Here is an 18,531-nt window from a genome sequence, read left to right on the forward strand (position 1 = left end):
TATTTTTTAAAACTATACACAGCAAAGTTTTTGCCATTTTAGCTATTGCTAAGTGTACAGATCAGTGGAATTAAGTGCGATTTTCCCTGGGGTACTCGCAAGGGACTGTTTCCAGGATCCCCCTTGGATATGAAAATCCAAAGATGCTCAAGTTTCTTATGTAAAATGGTGTACATAGAGCAGTCAACACAGCCGGCCCTCTCTATCCACGGGTGTGCAGCCACAGGTTTCACATCTGCTGGTACAGTCACACTGTTGTGGCATCATCACTGCCATCCATCTGCAGAACTTTCTCATCTTCCCAAACGGAAATGGTCCTCGTTGAACACTAACTCCCCATCCCCCTCTGCCACCATTTGACTTTCTCTATGAATCTGACTGCTTCAGGCACTTCATCTGAATGGAATCACACAGAAGTGCCTTTTTTGTAACTGGCTTATTTCACCAAGAAGAATGCCCTCAGGGTCCCTCCGTGTGGTTGTCTGTGTCAGGATTTCCTTCCTTTTCAAGGCTGAATAAAAATCCCTCACGTGGATAGATATTTTGCTCATCTGTTCATCGTCAGTGGACACTTGGGTTGCTATTGTGAGTAACATTGCTATGAAAATGGGGGTGCAAATATCTGTTTGAGTCCTTGCTTTAAATTCTTTTGGGTGTATGCCCAGAAATGGAATTGCTAGATCATCTGGTGACTCCATGTTGTCATATTTTGAGGAACTGTCGCACCGTTTTCCATAGCCCTTGCACCATTTTACATTCCTACTAGCAATGCGTGAGTTCCAGTTTCTTTCATATCCTCGCCAATGCCTTGCTTCTTTCTTTCTTCCTTTCTTTTTGATAGGAGCCATCCTAATTGTTGTGAAATGGTATCTTATTGTGGTTTTAACTTACCTGTGGTTAATGAAGTTGAGAATTTTTTCATGTCCCACTCTCATTTTAAAAGAAATTGTTTTTCCTTGCTTTTATGATCACTGCAACCAATTCTTACAGAATAACCAAGAGCTGTGTAAGGTAGGAAGCTTATTCAGCTATGCTTTCAGATATCTGGAGGAGGAGAAATTTACTTTTAAAGACATTGCTAATGTATGTCATAACACTGAAACTGCCCTTTTAAAATAAACAACAATAAAACTCTTCTACCAGATTTGCTTTGACTTTCGTGTTCTCACTCTTCAGCTTGAGCTTGAAGGAATAAGTAGTCTGAGTAAGTCTGACCCACCTGATACCTAGTGATTAGAATTTGGCTGGATAAAGGTCAGAGCCTGATTTTTTTTTTTTTTCTTTTTAAACAGAAGAATTTAGGTCGACTCATATCCTCTAATATTAAGGTTTACTTGTATCTTTTAAATCTGGGAGCTGGTTGGAGGATGTGTCACATTATTGCCTGAGCTTTTATAAAATTATTCTAATGAAAAACCACACATGATTTTTTTTCTTTGTGTCAGAAAATCTCTTAATGACAAGTCCTAGTGTTTCAGATCCTGCATAAAAAGTCTGAACAAGCAGATCCTTTCTCACATAGCTTACTTGAAAGTAAACAGTGGCTGACGTTTATCGAGTGCTTATTATGAATGATTCTGAGCTATTTATATGTAGTAACTCATTTAATCATCACAGATACCCTATGAGGTAGGGGAGTACTATTATTTTTGCAGATGAAGAAATGTAAGTACAGAAAGTATAAAAGTAGGCAGTGGAGTTCATCCACTTGGTGCCAGAGACACAAAACCTCACTGTACAAGTGCTTCTTCCCTGGAGACCAGGAGTAAGTAATGATGTTAACATTTAACATGTTTATCCTTAGGAGACTTTCCCCATAGCTGCTTTGAGCATTAATACATTTGCAAAGGAAGCTTGAGAATTTTTAGTTATTATTCATTGTTAAAAAATACTGAATTTGGACATATCTGCCTTTTTAATGATGAGACTTAAAACCATTGAGATAAAAAGATTTACATAGGATTCTGTGGCAAGTACACATAGTAGCGTAAAATTATCCCTAGCAGAGTACAAAATACTTCATTGGGACCAAAAATGCCAGCTACTGAAAATCTTTGACACCGATGACATACACTGTTTCTTGGTGATGCCTGGGTGGTGAGGCGAGGTGTTTGATGTTTCCTAGCCTGATTGTGGCTACCAAAGCATGTAGCAAGAGTCAGCATTGAATGCTCTGTGCTGTGTACACAGGACTCTAGGATTTCACTCCCTTGATCTGAAGTTGCATTTTGATGCAGTGGTGATGGCAGCCATGGCAAAAAATCAGTCAAGGTCTCATGCCTTTAAGGTAGCGGGTGGTCTTTGGTTATCAACCTGGGGTTTTCCGCAAGGAAGCTATGCATCATTTCAAATCTGGCTCACTCTGTGTGGGGGCCTTAATCTCTTCTCTATCACCTGTAAGTAGGTAGGGCTTACTTTTTTTTAGCTTCCTTTATATGCCTTAGGAATTCAGATTGAACTAATCTGTACAGTATTCTATTTCATATTTTTTACTTCTAAAGTTAGAATTAAGATGTAAACATAACCATTTTCATTAAGTGTAATGTGCCTAAGTATAGTCTGAGCCAGGAGCTAGAAGGCCAGGGAATTAGAGAAACAGAACATGGGTTACAGGATAGGGTAGATGAGATGGGAAACAGGAGTGAAAGGCGTTCAGACTAGAAGAAAGACACAGTAAAAGGAGAAAGAACAACTAATAACCTTATTAGACCCTGCTTCTTGCAAGCTTAAACTCTGGAATTTAATTTTAATTTTTTTTAATTAAAAAAATTATTATTATTATTTTTTGTCTTTTGAGGGCTGCACCCATGGCACATGGAGGTTCCCAGGCTAGGAGTCCAATCAGAGCTGTAGCTTCCTGCCTACACCACAGCCATAGCAACGCTGGATCCTTAACCAACTGATCAAGGCTGGGATCGAAACTGTGTCCTCGTCAGATTTGTTTCCACTGAGCCACGACAGGAACTTGTAGTTTTTATTTTATTTTATTTGTCTGTCTGTCTGTCTATCTTTCTTTTCTTTTCTTTCTTTTCTTTCGTGGTGCCTGTGGCATATGGAGGTTCCCAGGCTAGAGGTCTAACCGGAGCTATAGCTGCTGGCTATAACCAGAGCCACAGCAACTCAGGATCCGAGCCGAGTCTGCAACCTACACCACAGCTCATGGCAAACTCCAGATCCTTAACCCACTGAGCAAGGCCAGGGATCAAACCCACAACCTCATGGTTCCTAGTCAGATTCGTTAACCACTGAACCATGACGGGAACTCTGCGCAGTTTTTATTTTTGATTAAATAACTGCCTCTTAGGTTCTGATTTGATGTACCCCAGGCGTTTTCCTGTCCCCACGCAAACTTTGCCTTGAGTGTTCTTTCCACCCCATCCAATTCTCTACACCGCTTTACCAGGCCCAGTTGTTCACTGGGGCCTCTTGAAGGTATTCTTGGTTGTTGGACCTTGTTCATAGGTTCATGCCATCTGCAGTGGGCTGTCCTGCTTCCCTCAGCCAGATGTCTGGGGAGAGCTCTGTTTTCAGGTGATGAGCTCTGGGACAGTGCTTCGTTTGTTGATGAAAGAATAGTCTTGTAGACTACTAACTTTTTTCATTTATTTATATTTATTTATTATTTATTTATTTATTAATAACTTTTTTTCTTCTTAAAATAAACTTCTCGGAGTTCCCTGGTGGCCTGGTGGTTAAGGATTCAGTGTTATCATTGCTGAGTGGCTTGAGTGTGATTCCTGACCCTGGAACTTCCACATACCACAGATGCGGCCAAATAAAAAAATTAAACTCTTAGGAATAATTTGGAGTTTATAGAAAAGTTGCAGAGTTGCTACAGAGAGTTCCTGCATATCCTTTCCTTAGCTTCCATGTGTGTTAACATACTATGAGCTAGTACAATTACTAAAACTAAGCAAATAGCACTGGTACAGTCCCATTTATTGCATTGTGTATTTCATTCATGTTTCATCCATTTTCCACCTGTATTCTTTTTGGAGGCCCTGTCACCTTTAAGCCTCTCATCTCCTTGGTTACCTCTGGTCTGGGACAGCTCCTCAGCCTCTTCTTGTCTCTGGTGACATTGATACTTTCAGAGAACTGATCGGGCGTGGTGTAGGCTGGCTTCCAATTTGGGATGTCTGATGTTTTCTTGTGATTTGGGGAAAATATTCCAGAGATGCAGTGTCTTCCTTCTGTACCACACTGGTATCTACTGGGTTTGCTTAGTGTCATGACTCTTGTCCCCTTTGCTGATTTGGTTCTTCGGAGGTGGTCATACAGTGCAGCCTGCATTCAAGGGAAGGGGTGGTAATTAAACTCTGCCTGTTGGGGAGGGGTTTAACATTGTTATTTAAATGCTTCTGTCGGGAATATTTGTTTCTTCTTAAACTTTTATTTATTCTTTTATTTATATCATTATGGACTCAGGTATTCAATGTGTGCTTTAGTTATAACCAAATGCCTCCTTATTTATTTTGTTGCAAGCATTGTTCCAGCTTTGGTCACTGGATATCTTTGAGGTGGATTCCTCCTGAGACACCCCATTCTTTGTTTTGCGAACACAAACTTCCTCTCTGGTACCACAAGGAGGATGCTCTAGGCTCCTCTTGGGTTTCCCTGGCCTGGCATCCCCCTTCTCAAAGGCTCTGGTCCTGTTTAGTGGAGAAAGGTATTTAGAAACCAGATTGGTGTGCAGATGTTCTTTCTCGTGTGTGTGTGTGTGTGTGTGTATGTGTGTGTGTGTGTAACTGGAATGATTTCTTTGCCTGTCTATGTTGTACTCTACTTGCAGGTTCTTAAGGACATCTCTACGGCTAACCCAACACCCCAGGGTCATGCTAGCCTTCTCATTTTGTACAAATGTAATCCCATGTTCTGACAGGGAGACACCCAGTCATCCACCATCCATTTACCCCACACTTACACATGTGAAAGTGATTTCAGAGTTGTTCACCCGCATCCCTGGGGCACACTGATTACCAAGGGGATTTTGTTGTTTCTTAAGTCACTGCTTCCACTCAAAGCATTGTTTTCCAAAGTTACCATGAGCTGTGCCTCCCTCCCTCTCAGTGGGGTTATTTCAAACATTTTTATAATACAATTCAATACATTTGTCAGTTTGCATTCTCTCCTGGCGCCTCAGATGGACTGGCTGATTTTTTTTTTCTTGGCTGCCCTGCAGCATGTGCAGTTCCCCAGGCCAGGGATCAGATCCAAGCCTCAGTTCCCACCTAAGCAGTAGCCATGGCAACACTGGATCGTTAACCCACTGTGCTGGGCCAGGGATTGAACCTGCGTCCCACTGTTCCCACGGTTGTACCACAGTGGGAATTCCTTGATTTTTTTTTAAGTTGTGTATTTTAAAGTTCATTCTTTGTATGAGATGGGCAATCATGTGAGCTTGTACAAATGCATAAAGTCATGTTGTGTCCACAACCCAAACTCTTTCATTTAGGTGTTTTGTGGGGTTTTTATTTCCCTGATTGAGTAACTGCTGTACCATTCTTTCACTGTTCACCTGTTGGAAAGAATTGCATCTCCATTACCTTGTGGTTTTTAATGCCATGTAGCCTTTTCTCAGATAAAGGCATAATGGATTTTAACCAGTGGGGAAGAATACTAGAATTTTAGAAGTTGAAGGAACCTTAAAGATTCATTAATTTTGCATTTCTAGCTGGGCAGATTTGGCATTAAGCCGGAACTGGGCCCTGGACATTTTGGTTCTCCTCCCCATCACTATTGCTCAGGGCACCTGAGAGAGGAACTGTGAGATTGCTCTACCTTGCTTTATTATTATTGATTTTTAATTGAAGTATACTTGGTTTACAAAGTTGTGTTACTTTCTGGTGTAGAGCAGAGTGATTCAATTACACACACACACACATATATATATTCTTATACCTTGCTTTAGATTTGGAAGTCTGTGCTAACTTAAGGGCATGGTTCCTTTATCTTTTGTTTTAGGAGATTAATTCTAGCAGAAAACTGTTTAATCTTAGGTGTGCTTTGGGAGAGGATTAAGGTATGGTTAATCATTTGCAAATTGTGTTGTAGTGAGTTATTACTAGTTCGTTCACTGCTTTTCATGCCAATCTGAAACCAAATTTTCTGAATGAAAGAGAAATCATGTTTGGGGACAGGTTAGTGGAAGGAAGTGGCGGTAACACACCACGTCCCACTCTCCAAAGATGAAAACACTCTATAGTAAAAGCTTGGAAGTTGGCTTTTACTAGATAGCATTTATCTTACTAATCCTTACAGTTTAAAGACTGTTTGGAGGCCCCTGAACTTGGGCCTCCCAGAATCTTTCATTTCACAGATAGTGTTTGCTATGTGCCATGCACCAAGCTAGACCCCTGATAAGTAGTTGAGCAAGTTGCATGCCTTGCCTGATGAGAGACAGGTGTGAAAGGAGGAGCATTTGCTCCCAGTGCTGTGGTATAGAGGTGGCCAGTGTGGGGTATGGCTTATAAGACGACTATTTCAACCTTTCATTGGATTTGTTTTTTTCTTTTATCTTTTTATTTATTTTTATTTATTTTTTTTGTCTTTTTAGGGCTGCACCGAGGCATGTGGAGGTTCCTAGGTTAGGGGTTGAATTGGAGCTGTAGCTGCTGGCCTACACCACAGACACAGCAGCACCAGATCTGAGCCGCTTTTGCCACCTACACCACAGCTCACGGCAATACCGGATCCTTAACCCACTGAACGGGGCCAGGGATCAAACCCTCAACCTCATGGTTCCTAGTTGCATTCGTTTCCGCTGCGCCACAACGGGAATTCCCTTTTTTTTTTTAAGCATAATAGCATCACCCTGCCTAACTGTGTTTTTGTTTTTTTCTTTACAGGCTTTTTCCACTGATGCAGTTTTACATGGTTGTGTGTACCGTATATTGTATTCTGAAATGGTTTTTGTTTAGTATTTTGTCCTAAGCTTTTCCTGGGTTTCCCCACAAAATTGTTTAATTGCTATATTTATCCTTAATGTTAACTTATTTTTCCCATAGAAGCCTATCCTGACCCTTTTTATGTTCCCAACTTTTTTTTTTTTTTTTAATCGGGTACGTTGGTTTCTTAGGCTCTATTTCCTGGAGTAAGATTACTCTAGGGTTAAAGAGTATGAGTGCTTTATAGCTCTGGAAATACATTAGCTGTTGTTTTACAATGTCCACAGCCTGCCTTGAAAACCTGCCAGATGAGCCCCATCCCTGCCTGCTCTGACTTCATCACTTACTTAAGCTTGGCTTACTAGGATGGGGCTGCAGATACCCACCTCCGGGCTGGTGCACGTGCTCTTTCCCTCTTTCTGAGGGACCCACACAGGGCCAGCCCCCGCTTTCCCCTGCCAGGGTTCTTGTGAGGGTGGTGAGGTCATAGTTGTGAGCCATGCAGAGAATGGGAGCTCAGAAGATGAGCCATGTCATCTCTAGACTGCTTCTGTCCTGGAGCTGAGCAGAGTGAGGCTCTCAACTGCCCCCAGCTTCAGTTTCCCAGAATAGGTTAATAAACTCTCTTGCAAAATACAGATATTGGGTGTTGAGTACTCAATGCATACATTTAATTCTGCCGCATCCCCTCTGTAGGATATCTAGCGCTGTGGAGCAAGCAATCATGTTGCCTTTCTAGAACTCCTCTGAGGGGTGTGGAGCGAGGGTGTGGTCTCCTCATTTCAGGTCTCTTAGGAGATTGTGCAGGCTTCATATTAAAGATGTCTGGGAGTTCCCGTTGTGGCGCAGTGGTTAACAAATCCGACTAGGAACCATGAGGTTGCGGGTTCGGTCCCTGGCCTTGCTCAGTGGGTTAAGGATCCGGCGTTGCCGTGAGCTGTGGTGTAGGTTGCAGACGCGGCTTGGATCCCGAGTTGCTGTGGCTCTGGCATAGGCCGGTGGCTACAGCTCCGATTCAACCCCTAGCCTGGGAACCTCCATATGCCGAGGGAGCGGCCCAAGAAATAGCTAAAAAGACAAAAAAAAAAAAAAGAATGGAAAATAGGAGCTGCTGGTGATTTGTAAATGCCGTAAGACATTGCTGTAAATATAAAGTTTTACATAATAAAAATGATTTGAAGTAGAAAGCTTGCACTTGGAAGTTATGAAGCTAGATGAAGCTGGCCTAATTTTAGAAATTTTTTAAGCTATAGCTTTCTATTTTAGTGAAAGTACATCGTTTTTATTTATTTTTTTGTTGTGTCTTTTTTTTTTTTAGGGCCACATCTCCGCATATGGAGTTCCCCATGGCTAGGGGTCTAATCGGAGCTGTAGCTGCCTGCCTATGCCACAGCCACAGCAACGCCAGATTGTTAACCCACTGAGCGAGGCCAGGGATTGAACCCACAACCTCATGGTTCCTAGTTGGGTTTGTTTCCACTGCACACAATGGGAACTCAGAGTACATTGTTTTTAGATTAAGAGATAAAACAACAGCCTCCTCTTCTAAAGGTGTAGAACATTAATTGATTAATTGGATTTTTTTTGTAAAGCAAAATATTTTAATCAAAATATTTATTGAGAGTACATAAAATTATCCTTTATGTTTGTGTCTTTAAATAATTGCTTTGCCTCTGGGTGAGATTTCGTTATAACTAACTTTCCAACAAAATTTGGTGAAAGTCGGTGAGAAATGAGAGTAACTCCTGAGTGATGTCTATCTAGTAGGTGACCATTGAACACGTGAACTTAATTTTTTTCTTTTTCAAACAGGAATTTTTTTTTTAATGGCTATACCTGCAGCATATGGACGTTCTGGGCCAGGAATTGAATATGAGCCATAGTTGTGACCCACGTCATAGCTGCTGCGGCAACACTGGATCTTTTAACCCATTGCGCCAGGCCTAGGATCAAACCTGCACCTGTGCAGTGATTGGAGCTGCTGCATAGGATTCTCTTTCTTTCTTTCCTTCATTCGTTCTTTCTTTCTTAACTTTATTATTTTATTTTATTTTTTTGTCTTTTTAAGGCTGCACCCACAGCACATGGAGGTTCCCAGGGTAGGGGTCTAATCGGAGCTGTAGCTGCCTGCCTACACCACAGCCACAGCAACGCCAGATTGTTAACTTGCTGAGCGAGGCCAGGGATTGAACCCACAATCTCATGGTTCCTAGTCGGATTTGTTAACCACTGAGCCATGATGGGAACTCCCGGATTCTTTTTTTAGGGTCACACCCATGGCATATGGAGGTTCCCAGGCTAGGGGCCAAATTGGAGCAATAGCTGCCAGCCTACGCCATAGCCACAGCAATGCCAGATCCAAGCTGTGTCTGCAGCCTCCAGCACAGCTCATGGCAGTGCCAGATCCTTAACCCACTGAGCAAGACCAGGGATCAAACCTGAGTCTTCATGGATGCTAGTCAGATTTGTTTCCGCTTAGCCACAATGGGAACTCCTGCAGTAGGATTCTTAACCCATTGTGCCACAGCAGGAACTCAGCCCACTGTGTCAGGCCGGAGATCAAACCTGGGTCCCAGCACTCCCAAGACGCTGTCAATCCCATTGCCACACTCACAACAGGGATCAAATCTGAGCCGCAGCTGCAGCCTGCACCACAGCTGTAGCAGTGCTGGATCCTTAACATGCTGTGCCACAGCAGGAGCTCCTAGTGTATTTTTTACTTTTAATTTTAATTCAGTGTAGCCAAAAATTGGGCAGTGTATTTCTAGAGATTTATGGCTAAGGGTACATTATTTTTTTTACCTTTAGTACTCTATAGAGAGTTAATTTTCCACATCTGAATCACCCAATTAAGTTTAAAATTCTGTTTTCTAAAATACTTTAATCTGTTGTAGAAGAAAAAAAAGTTTCCAAATTTTAGTTGGTCAAATGAGTGTGGAAAACAACAGGAGAGGAATTCTGTCACTTTATTTTCAGAAAGTGTTTTTCAGTGCTTTTTGGTATGTTTTTCAGAATAGATAAATTCATCCCAGGGCCTTTTACTTTTCTGAGGGCATTGCTTCTCTGCCCTCTTCAGTATGTCAGACGCCTAAGATAGAGGGGGTTGACCTTTCACAATGGGAGAGCCCATAGAAGTAAAGACACTTTAGCTTATAGTTTTCATCACTAAAAAGGCAATAAATTTAGACCTAGTCTTCACAGTTGTTTTGAACCTGATACTACCACACCAGGCCTGGTCCTTTGCACAGGATAAACATGTGACAGTTATTTGGGGGTAAATATGTTCATTCTTATTATTGTCTCATATGCTAAATGCTTCAGGGTGTATATTAACTAGTAGATAGGTAGGTGATGGATAATACTTGGCTTTTATTTTTTACAAAATCCTTCTGATTATTTCGCTTGTCTGCTTTGAAGAACTTATTTTGGTGAGTGGCTGGCTTCTTTCTGTCTCCTTCCTTCACACTTCTTTGTTTTTCTCTTCTGTCATTTTTCTTCCCCTCTCCATCTTTTCCTTCAACATATCCTTACAGAGGCCAACTGCCGTTATGTATTTTCAAGCAGGGTGATCTTCAAACTGATAAGAAATTGAAAATTAATTTGTAGTCTGAATGGGATCATAAGTTATTGCCCAGGAGATTATTTCCCACCAAAATTTCTTTTTTCTTTCTTTGCTTTTTAGGGCCACACTTGTGGCATATGGAGGCTCCCAGGCTAGGGGTCAAATCAGATCTACAGCTGTGGGCCTACGCCACAGCCACAGCAACGCAGGATCTGAGCTGCATCTGTGACCTACCCCATTGCCCACAGCAACGCCGGATCCTTAACCCACTGAGCGAGGCCAGGGATCGAACCCTGGTTACTAGTTGGATTCATTTCCACTGCGCCTCAACAGGAACTCCCAAAATTTCTTGTTGAAGCAATGTGCTGCCCCCTACATTATGGCATTTTTGGCTGTTTGGTTTTATTGCATATCTTCGTATCTGTAATTTTCAGATTCTGTGGAGATGTGTCTGCATGTTGAGCACATGGTATAGTGAAGCCTGGCCACTGATGGAAATGCTCTTCTTACCTGCACAGGTTGCACAGAGCATCGAGGACCATCATCAAGAAGTGATCGGTTTCTGCAGAGAAAACGGCTTCCATGGCTTGATTGCATATGACTCTGATTATGCATTGTGCAACATCCCCTACTATTTCAGTGCCCATGCCCTAAAACTGAGCCGGAATGGGAAAAGTCTCACCACAAGCCAATATCTGATGCACGAGGTTGCCAAGCAGCTGGACCTGAACCCAAACCGCTTTCCTATCTTTGCCGCTCTGTTAGGTAGGTGGACAGTGTGGAAACTATCTTTCATTTGATAAAGGATTTGTATACTTAAGAACATGTTGATTTTTTTTTAAAAAAATTTCACTGCTAGAATGTTTTGAATTGTATCAAAAGAACCAGGGAATGGACTCCTCCTTAGTATCATTCCTTACTCAGTGTTATCTTTTGGTGTCTCTGATAATGTGCTTCTTTTGTTCTTAAATGTTTGTGTATTTTTCCATCCAGGCAGATAAACTAATTTTGTGAATAAATTCACTTAAGGTTTGGAGAAAATAAAAAAAAAAATCACAAATGTGGCGTTCACGTGTGGCTCAGTAGGTCAAGAATCTGGCCTTGTCACTGCTGTGGCCCAGGTCGCTGCTATGATGTGGGTTCAGTCCCTGGCCCAGGAACTTCCACATGCCACGGGTGTGGCTGAAAAAAAGTAATCACAAATATTGACACATTTTCACCATGAAAATTGGACTTTTAAACCTTTGGCACAAATTACAGTTTAAGAAGAAAATATGCTGTGAAGTTAGCACTGTCATGTTTTCCCCTCATTTGCAGTATACTCACTACTTTAAAAGAAAAAGGACAGGAGTTCCCGTCATGGCTCAGTGGAAACGAATCTGACTAGCATCCATGAGGACGCAGGTGTGATCCCTGGCCTCGAGCAGTGGGTTAAAGATCCGTCATTGCCATGAGCTCTGGTGTATGTTGCAGACAGCCGTTTGGATCTGGTGTGGCTGTGGCTGTGGCTGTGGTGTAGGCCAGTGGCTACAGCTCTGATTGGACCCCAAGCCTGGGAACCTCCATATGCTGTGAGTGTGGTCCTAAAAGAAAGAAAGAAAGAAAGAGGACAAGAATAAACTATTTTACCTTGTTTCCAATGGCTACATCTTAAGTAAATGTATAACTGTCTTTAAAAACTCCCTTGGAGGAATTCCTTATGCTGAATACCTAGAAAGGATGAAATCTTGTTTTAACTAAGATTTTATATATTAATTTCTTTCTCTTAAAAATAACTTGGCTGAATTCCCGTCATGGCTCAGTGGTATTGAACCTGACTAGTATCCATGAGGACGTGGGTTCAATCTCTAGCCTCACTCACTGGTTTAAGGATCTGGCGTTGCTGTGACCTGTGGTATAGGTCATAGACTCAGCTCTGTTCCCAAGTTGATGTGGCTCCGATTTGACCCATAGCTGGGGAACTTCCGTATGCCTCGGGTGTAGCCCTCAAAAGCAAAAAACAAAACAAAAAAAACAACCCTTGTCAATAGGTAATATATTCATGTCACTTGATATCTGCATTTTATATTATTTTCTTCCTTTTCTTTTCTGTCAGCATCCCTTTCTTGTGCTTACAATGTACATGTCTCTAGCTACTTGAATATCTGGCTCTAGTTTATTTACAAAAGTTGTTTCGACAATATTAGTAAACATGTTCTGAGCAAGGCGTCCTCTGAGTAAAATCCATGAATTTCAGTGATGGAATTGAGGGCTATTTGGGACATACAGACCCTTTTTGAAAGATAGGTGGTCTCCAGAAAAGTGAGATCTTATTGTACTCTCTCAATTTATATTCTGTAGAGCTTAGCAGCCTGATTCAGTAGTGTTTAAGAGGGGGATTATATTATGGGTTATTTTTTATTTTATTTTATTTTTTTGCTTTAGGGTTGCACCTGCAGCATGAGGAAGTTCCCAGGCTAGGGGTTGAATCAGAGTTGCAGCTGCCGGCCTATACTATAGCCACAGCAACACCGGATACTTAACCTACTGAGCGAGGGCAGGGATTGAACCTGTTTCCTCATGGATACCAGTCAGATTCATTTCTGCTGCACCCCAGTGGGAACTCCTATGGGTTATATTTAGAAATTCCTAATTATCAGATTTTTTAATAAGCCTTCCAAAAAAGTTTTATGCAACTAGAAATTATAGTGAGGGAGCCATAATCTTTCATATATTATTTGGTGATAACATTTCAAATGGTAGAACTACAAATCAATCAAAAAAACCCTGGTTTTTGTAAGTTATCTTTATTTGAACCTAAACTCTAATACATGTCTTTAAGGTAGTTCTTGGCTATTTTCTGTCCATTTTCTTAGGGAATTCTTGTGACTTGGGATTTAGATTTTAATATATTAAATGTATTAAATAATGATTAATTAATATAAATAATTTTTCATATTATTATTTTTTAGGGCGGCACCTATGGCATATGGAAATTCCCAGGCTAGGAGTCGAATTGGAGCTGCATCTGCGACCTACACCACGGTTCATGGCAACACCAGATCCATAACCCACTGAGCAAGGCCAGGAATTGAACCCATGTCTTCATGGATGCGATTCGGATTCATTACCACTGAGCCACGACAGAAACTCCTAAAACTAACTTTTTAAATATATATATGGTACTCTCATATTTTCAGATGTTAAAATATGAAAGATATTTTCTCTAATAATAAAAAGTGATGATGTGGATGGGTACATTATGAAAAGTTTCGTATATACTTAAATGATATGACGTGGTCATATTAATTGACTTCAAGTGAATGGGGAAATTGTCTGCATTTGGCATATGGATGCCTAGCTAATTTGGGATGTGGAAGGATATTTGTTTATCTTATTTAAGAAACATCCATTGTATTTCTTGGGAGATGATAATGCCAACTAATGCTTTTCTAGCTAAATTATTTTGTGAAATGGTAAATGAAAAATAATCAATAGTAACATTGGAATAATCTAGTAATGGATTAATTTAAGGCTTGGAATTTCTTCAAAAAATGTAGGCAAGTTATAGGTAAACTCTTAATTGGGTGAGCATTTTTAGTTTAATTTTGTGTAAAAGTTTCAGTGTCCACAAATGAAAAAGGTTATTTTTGCTTTTTGTGATAGAAGGTGTAGCTCTGTAAATTGTTTCATTTTAGAAAGGTTGGGTGAAATACTCAAAAGTATTTACCCAAGTTTTAGTAGACTGTTACTGATATTGAAATTGGCTTAATATTTTTAAGATAGAAGCTTCAAAAACAAACTTCAGATGCTTTGTACTTACTTCACAGTAGAGTTCTGTGCCGACTGTGAGCAGAGGAAAGCAGTACAGAACTCAGTAGTTGGACAGTTGGGACTTAGTTTTGCCCTTCTGGACATCACGGCATTTCGTTAAATCGGTATCATGTGTTTGTATGTTTAGAGTGTTGTGATTAGCAGTATTGTGGATGGACTCACCTTGCTTTGCTTTCTGTTGGCAGCTGATTAGTGAATCTGCTTAGTGTGGAGGTGACATGACTAAATCATGATATAAAAACCACAGAATTATTTAGGAAATTACAGCTTTTATTTTTTAATTTTTTTAAATTTTATTTGTTTTTTGTCTTTTGTCCTTTTAGGGCCACATCCGAGGCATATGGAGGTTCCCAGGCTAGAAGGCTAATTGGAGCTATTTACTGCCGGCCTACACCACAGCTCACGGCAACGCCGGATCCTTAACCCACTGAGCAAGGCCAGGGATCAAACCTGCAACCTCATGGTTCCTAGTAGGATTTGTTTCCACTGCGCCACGATGGGAACTCCAGGAAATTACTGCTTTTAAATTGTATCAAGGAGTTCCCCTTGTGGTGCAGTGGTTAACGAATCTGACTAGGAACTATGAGGTTGCAGGTTCGATCCCTGGCCTTGCTCAGTGGGTTAAGGATCCCGAGTTGCTGTGAGCTGTGGTGTAGGTCGCAGATGCGGCCCGGATCCTGTGTTGCTGTGGCTCTGGTGCAGGCCAGCGGCTACAGCTCCGATTCAACCCCCAGCCTGGGAACCTCCATATGCCGAGGGAGCGGCCCAAGAAATGGCAAAAAGACAAAAAAAAAAAAAAAGACAGACAACACACATATCGAAAATGTTATGTTAGTGTAATGAGGTATCCAAACGCTACGATGAAGGGAGAGTGTTCCCCTAAAAATATAGTTGCTTAGCCAAATACAGTTCTTATTTGTGACCTAGCCCTGGTGATAGGGTACGAGCTGAGTGGAACTTTTTGGTGGTGTTATAGTCTGTGCTTTGTACATCTGTTTGTGGGTGGTGCTGGAAATTATGGGAGGAGAGTGTTGATCCAAATAATAGGCAGCAAATATTGTCATTTAAACTTCCTTAGATTTTATAACTACATAGATTCGATTTTTAAAAAATAGCAGCCTTTATTTAATTTAGTTTAATTTATTTGTTTGTTTGTTTGTTTATTATCATTTTTTAGGGGCACCTGCGGCATATGGAAGTTCTCAGGCCAGGGGTCAAACCCCTGCCACAGCAGCAGCCTGAGCCACTGCAGTGACAATGCTGGATCCTTCACCCACTATGCCACAAGGGAACTACCTATAGTTGCATAGATTCTGCCTTTGCTGTTGAACCTGGTTCACAGAATGCATTCTGAGCCATAGTTTCTCATCAACAAGTGAAAACTTGTATCAAGATGGTATGGGCATCTAGCATTATCAAACTGACCTTAATACTGTGCTGGGGAGTTACTTCAGTTTTTATTTAGTTTAATATTGGAAATTCATGTTGTACTTGAGGCAGCTGGAAAATGTCAGCCTCCTGTATGTTGCTTTGTATTAAAAGATGAAGAAATATCCTCAGTTTCTGTGTGGAAGTTTTATGTGCTGTATCAAATAAGGTGGTCCTAAGAAGTCATATTGCAAAGTCTGAAACTCTAAAGGTAATCTAAAGATTATAACGTGCAGTGAATAACATGTAGTAGTGTTAAGCTTCCCCTGGGTCCCTCATGATGGTGGCTTTTATGGTATCCCTGTTTATATTCCAGGAAATCACATTCTACCTGATGAAGATCTGGCTTCCTTTCATTGGAGTTTACTTGGTCCAGAACATCCATTAGCCTCACTTAAGGTAATTTCCAACATTTCGTAATAGAAATGTTTCTTTATTGTAGAAGGAAATAATAGCACAAAATTAGCAACATCGTGCCTCCCCCTAACTTTAGGAACTGCACTGCATTAAAAAACAAACACCTACATTATCTTACTCCTGGCACCTGTATTTTAGGGAAATTTATAAATATCCTTAAAAATTCTTGGAGTTCCCATTGTGGCTCAGCAGTAAGGAACCTGACTAGTATCCATGAGGAGGTGGGTTTGATCCCTGGCCTCGCTGAACAGGTTAAGGTCCGGGGTTGCCGTGAGGTGTGGTGTAGGTTGCAGACACTGTTCAGATCCTGCATTGCTTTGGCTGTGACATAGGCCAGCAGCTACCATGGGAATTTCCATATGCCATGAGTGTGGCACTAAAAAAAAGAAAAGAAAAAAAGAAATTGTCTTAGAGAAATTCTTCATGCCATGTACCTAAGTAGGTGGAAATCTTTAGCTAAAGTTTTATGTATTAATATTCTTAATTACAAATTTAAATTTTTCCAGAAGATAATGTCTTCTGTTACTTGGATCAACATCTTAGCATAGTTTGCTACATTTCATAATTTTCTAAAAAATCTTTTTATATTTTTAATGCTTTTTGAATGATAGAGGAGACCCCAGGTAGAGAAATGGTCCGTTTGTACTGTTAATATTTATTTATTTATTTTAAAATTTTTCTCCCCTTCCTGTTTCTGAAAGTAGTGAACATCCAAGAAGATACATAATACACATTTATTTTCTTTTTAAAAATTAAAAAATTTTTTTAAAAATTTCATTTTGATTTTCTAAGGTTTAGGGTTTGATGTGAGCATAATAGTGGAATCAGTATAAGCCACCAGGGGACTTGGAGTTGTACTTGTAAGTGGCGTCCTATGGTTTTCTGAATTCCCTTTGCTGGGTGAATGGGTTCTGGTGTTCTCTGCTACTAGTGTTGTGATCTGAGCTGCCGTTCGTTATGCTAGGTGGGGAATTGGGAAGTCAAGACGTAGCCTGGGCCTCAGTTGCTCCTAGTAACGGGGAGCTTGTGTGGAACATTTTCTGAGTGTACTTTGTCCTCTTGAATTCTGTCAGAATTGCCCTCCAAATTGGTTTTTTGTTTTAGTTTACAGTGAACTTTTATGATACTTGCAAGTTCACATGACATTGCTCTTCTCCCTCTTTCATCTTGTTACTTGCTGCCTAGAACTCACTTTGTTTTCTATTTCTTATTGACAGGTCATCATGTTTTCCTTTTCATTCTAACAGTTCTTGGTATAGGGCTTTTCAGCTTCTATTTGTCTCTCTCTTTTTTTTTGTCTTTTTATTGCTGTATCATGGCACATGGAAGTTCTGAGTTCGGGGATCACATCGGAGCTATTGCAGTGCCAGATCTGAGCCGTGTCTGTGGCCTACACCACAGCTCATAGCAACACTGGATCCTTAACCCACTGAGTGAGGCCAGGGATCAAACCCTCATCTTCATGGATACTAGTCAGGTTTGTTACCACTGAGCCATGATGGGAACTCCAAGTTGTAGGATTTTTAAAGTCATATTTTAAAAAGCAAGCATGTTTGGCTTTGAGTTCAAAATTGCAAAACTATTGTGTTTTGCCCCTTTTATAAGTATTTTCTGTGTGTAGCATCATTTTAATAATTTTAACAAAGACTGGGATATTGAATATGATTTTTTTTTCTTTCTTTCTAGGGCTGCACTTGCGACATATGGAGGTTCCCAGGCTGGGGGTGGAATCAGAATTACACATTTGGGCCTACACCACAGCCACAGCAACACAGGATCTGAGCTGCATCTACGACCTACACCACAGCTTATGGCAACAACAGATCCTTAACCCACTAAGCGAGGCCAGGGATTGAACCATAACCTCACAGTTGCTAGTTGGATTCATTTCCCTTGTGCCACAACGGGAACTCCTGGCTGTGGTTTTTTTTTTTTTTTTTTTTCCTCATGAACATTACTACTGTATAGAATTGTCTGTATCCCATCTGCTTTTCAGTCTCTTTTTCCCAGTTATAAAACTAACTACGTCTTTTTGAAAATTTAGTTGTTGGTTATGAAACTTCCTTACATTCCTTTTTTTGTGTGTGTGTCTTTTTGCCTTTTCTAGGGCCGCTCCCTCGGCATATGGAGGTTCCCAGGCTAGGGGTCGAATCGGAGCTGTAGCCACCAGCCTATGCCATAGCCACAGCAACACGGGATCCAAGCCGCGTCTGCAACCTACACCACAGCTCACGGCAACGCCAGATCCTTAACCCACTGAGCAAGGCTGGGGATTGAACCCGCAACCTCAAGATTCCTAGTTGGATTCATTAACCACTGAGCCACGATGGGAACTCCCGTTAACATAGCATGCTATATATATAGCTTTTAAGGATATCTGATTTTGTATTCCCAAGTTCAACCATTCCTTTTATCCTACTTTAT

General features: G+C 40.9%; 1 protein-coding gene across 2 annotated transcripts in view; it reads left to right on the plus strand.

Moving 5' to 3' along the window:
• FAM120A (family with sequence similarity 120A) overlaps window positions 1-18,531 on the plus strand; it is a 113,150-nt gene that overhangs the window by 9,359 nt on the left and 85,260 nt on the right. For both annotated transcript variants that reach the window (XM_047779331.1, XM_047779330.1), the window contains exons 2-3: window positions 10,968-11,214; window positions 16,007-16,089. In XM_047779331.1, coding sequence (XP_047635287.1) covers window positions 10,968-11,214; window positions 16,007-16,089 — 330 coding nt within the window. The remainder of the gene's footprint in view (window positions 1-10,967; window positions 11,215-16,006; window positions 16,090-18,531) is intronic.

The sequence above is a fragment of the Phacochoerus africanus genome, chromosome 5 (genome assembly GCF_016906955.1).
Source record: "Phacochoerus africanus isolate WHEZ1 chromosome 5, ROS_Pafr_v1, whole genome shotgun sequence".
NCBI lineage: Eukaryota > Metazoa > Chordata > Mammalia > Artiodactyla > Suidae > Phacochoerus > Phacochoerus africanus.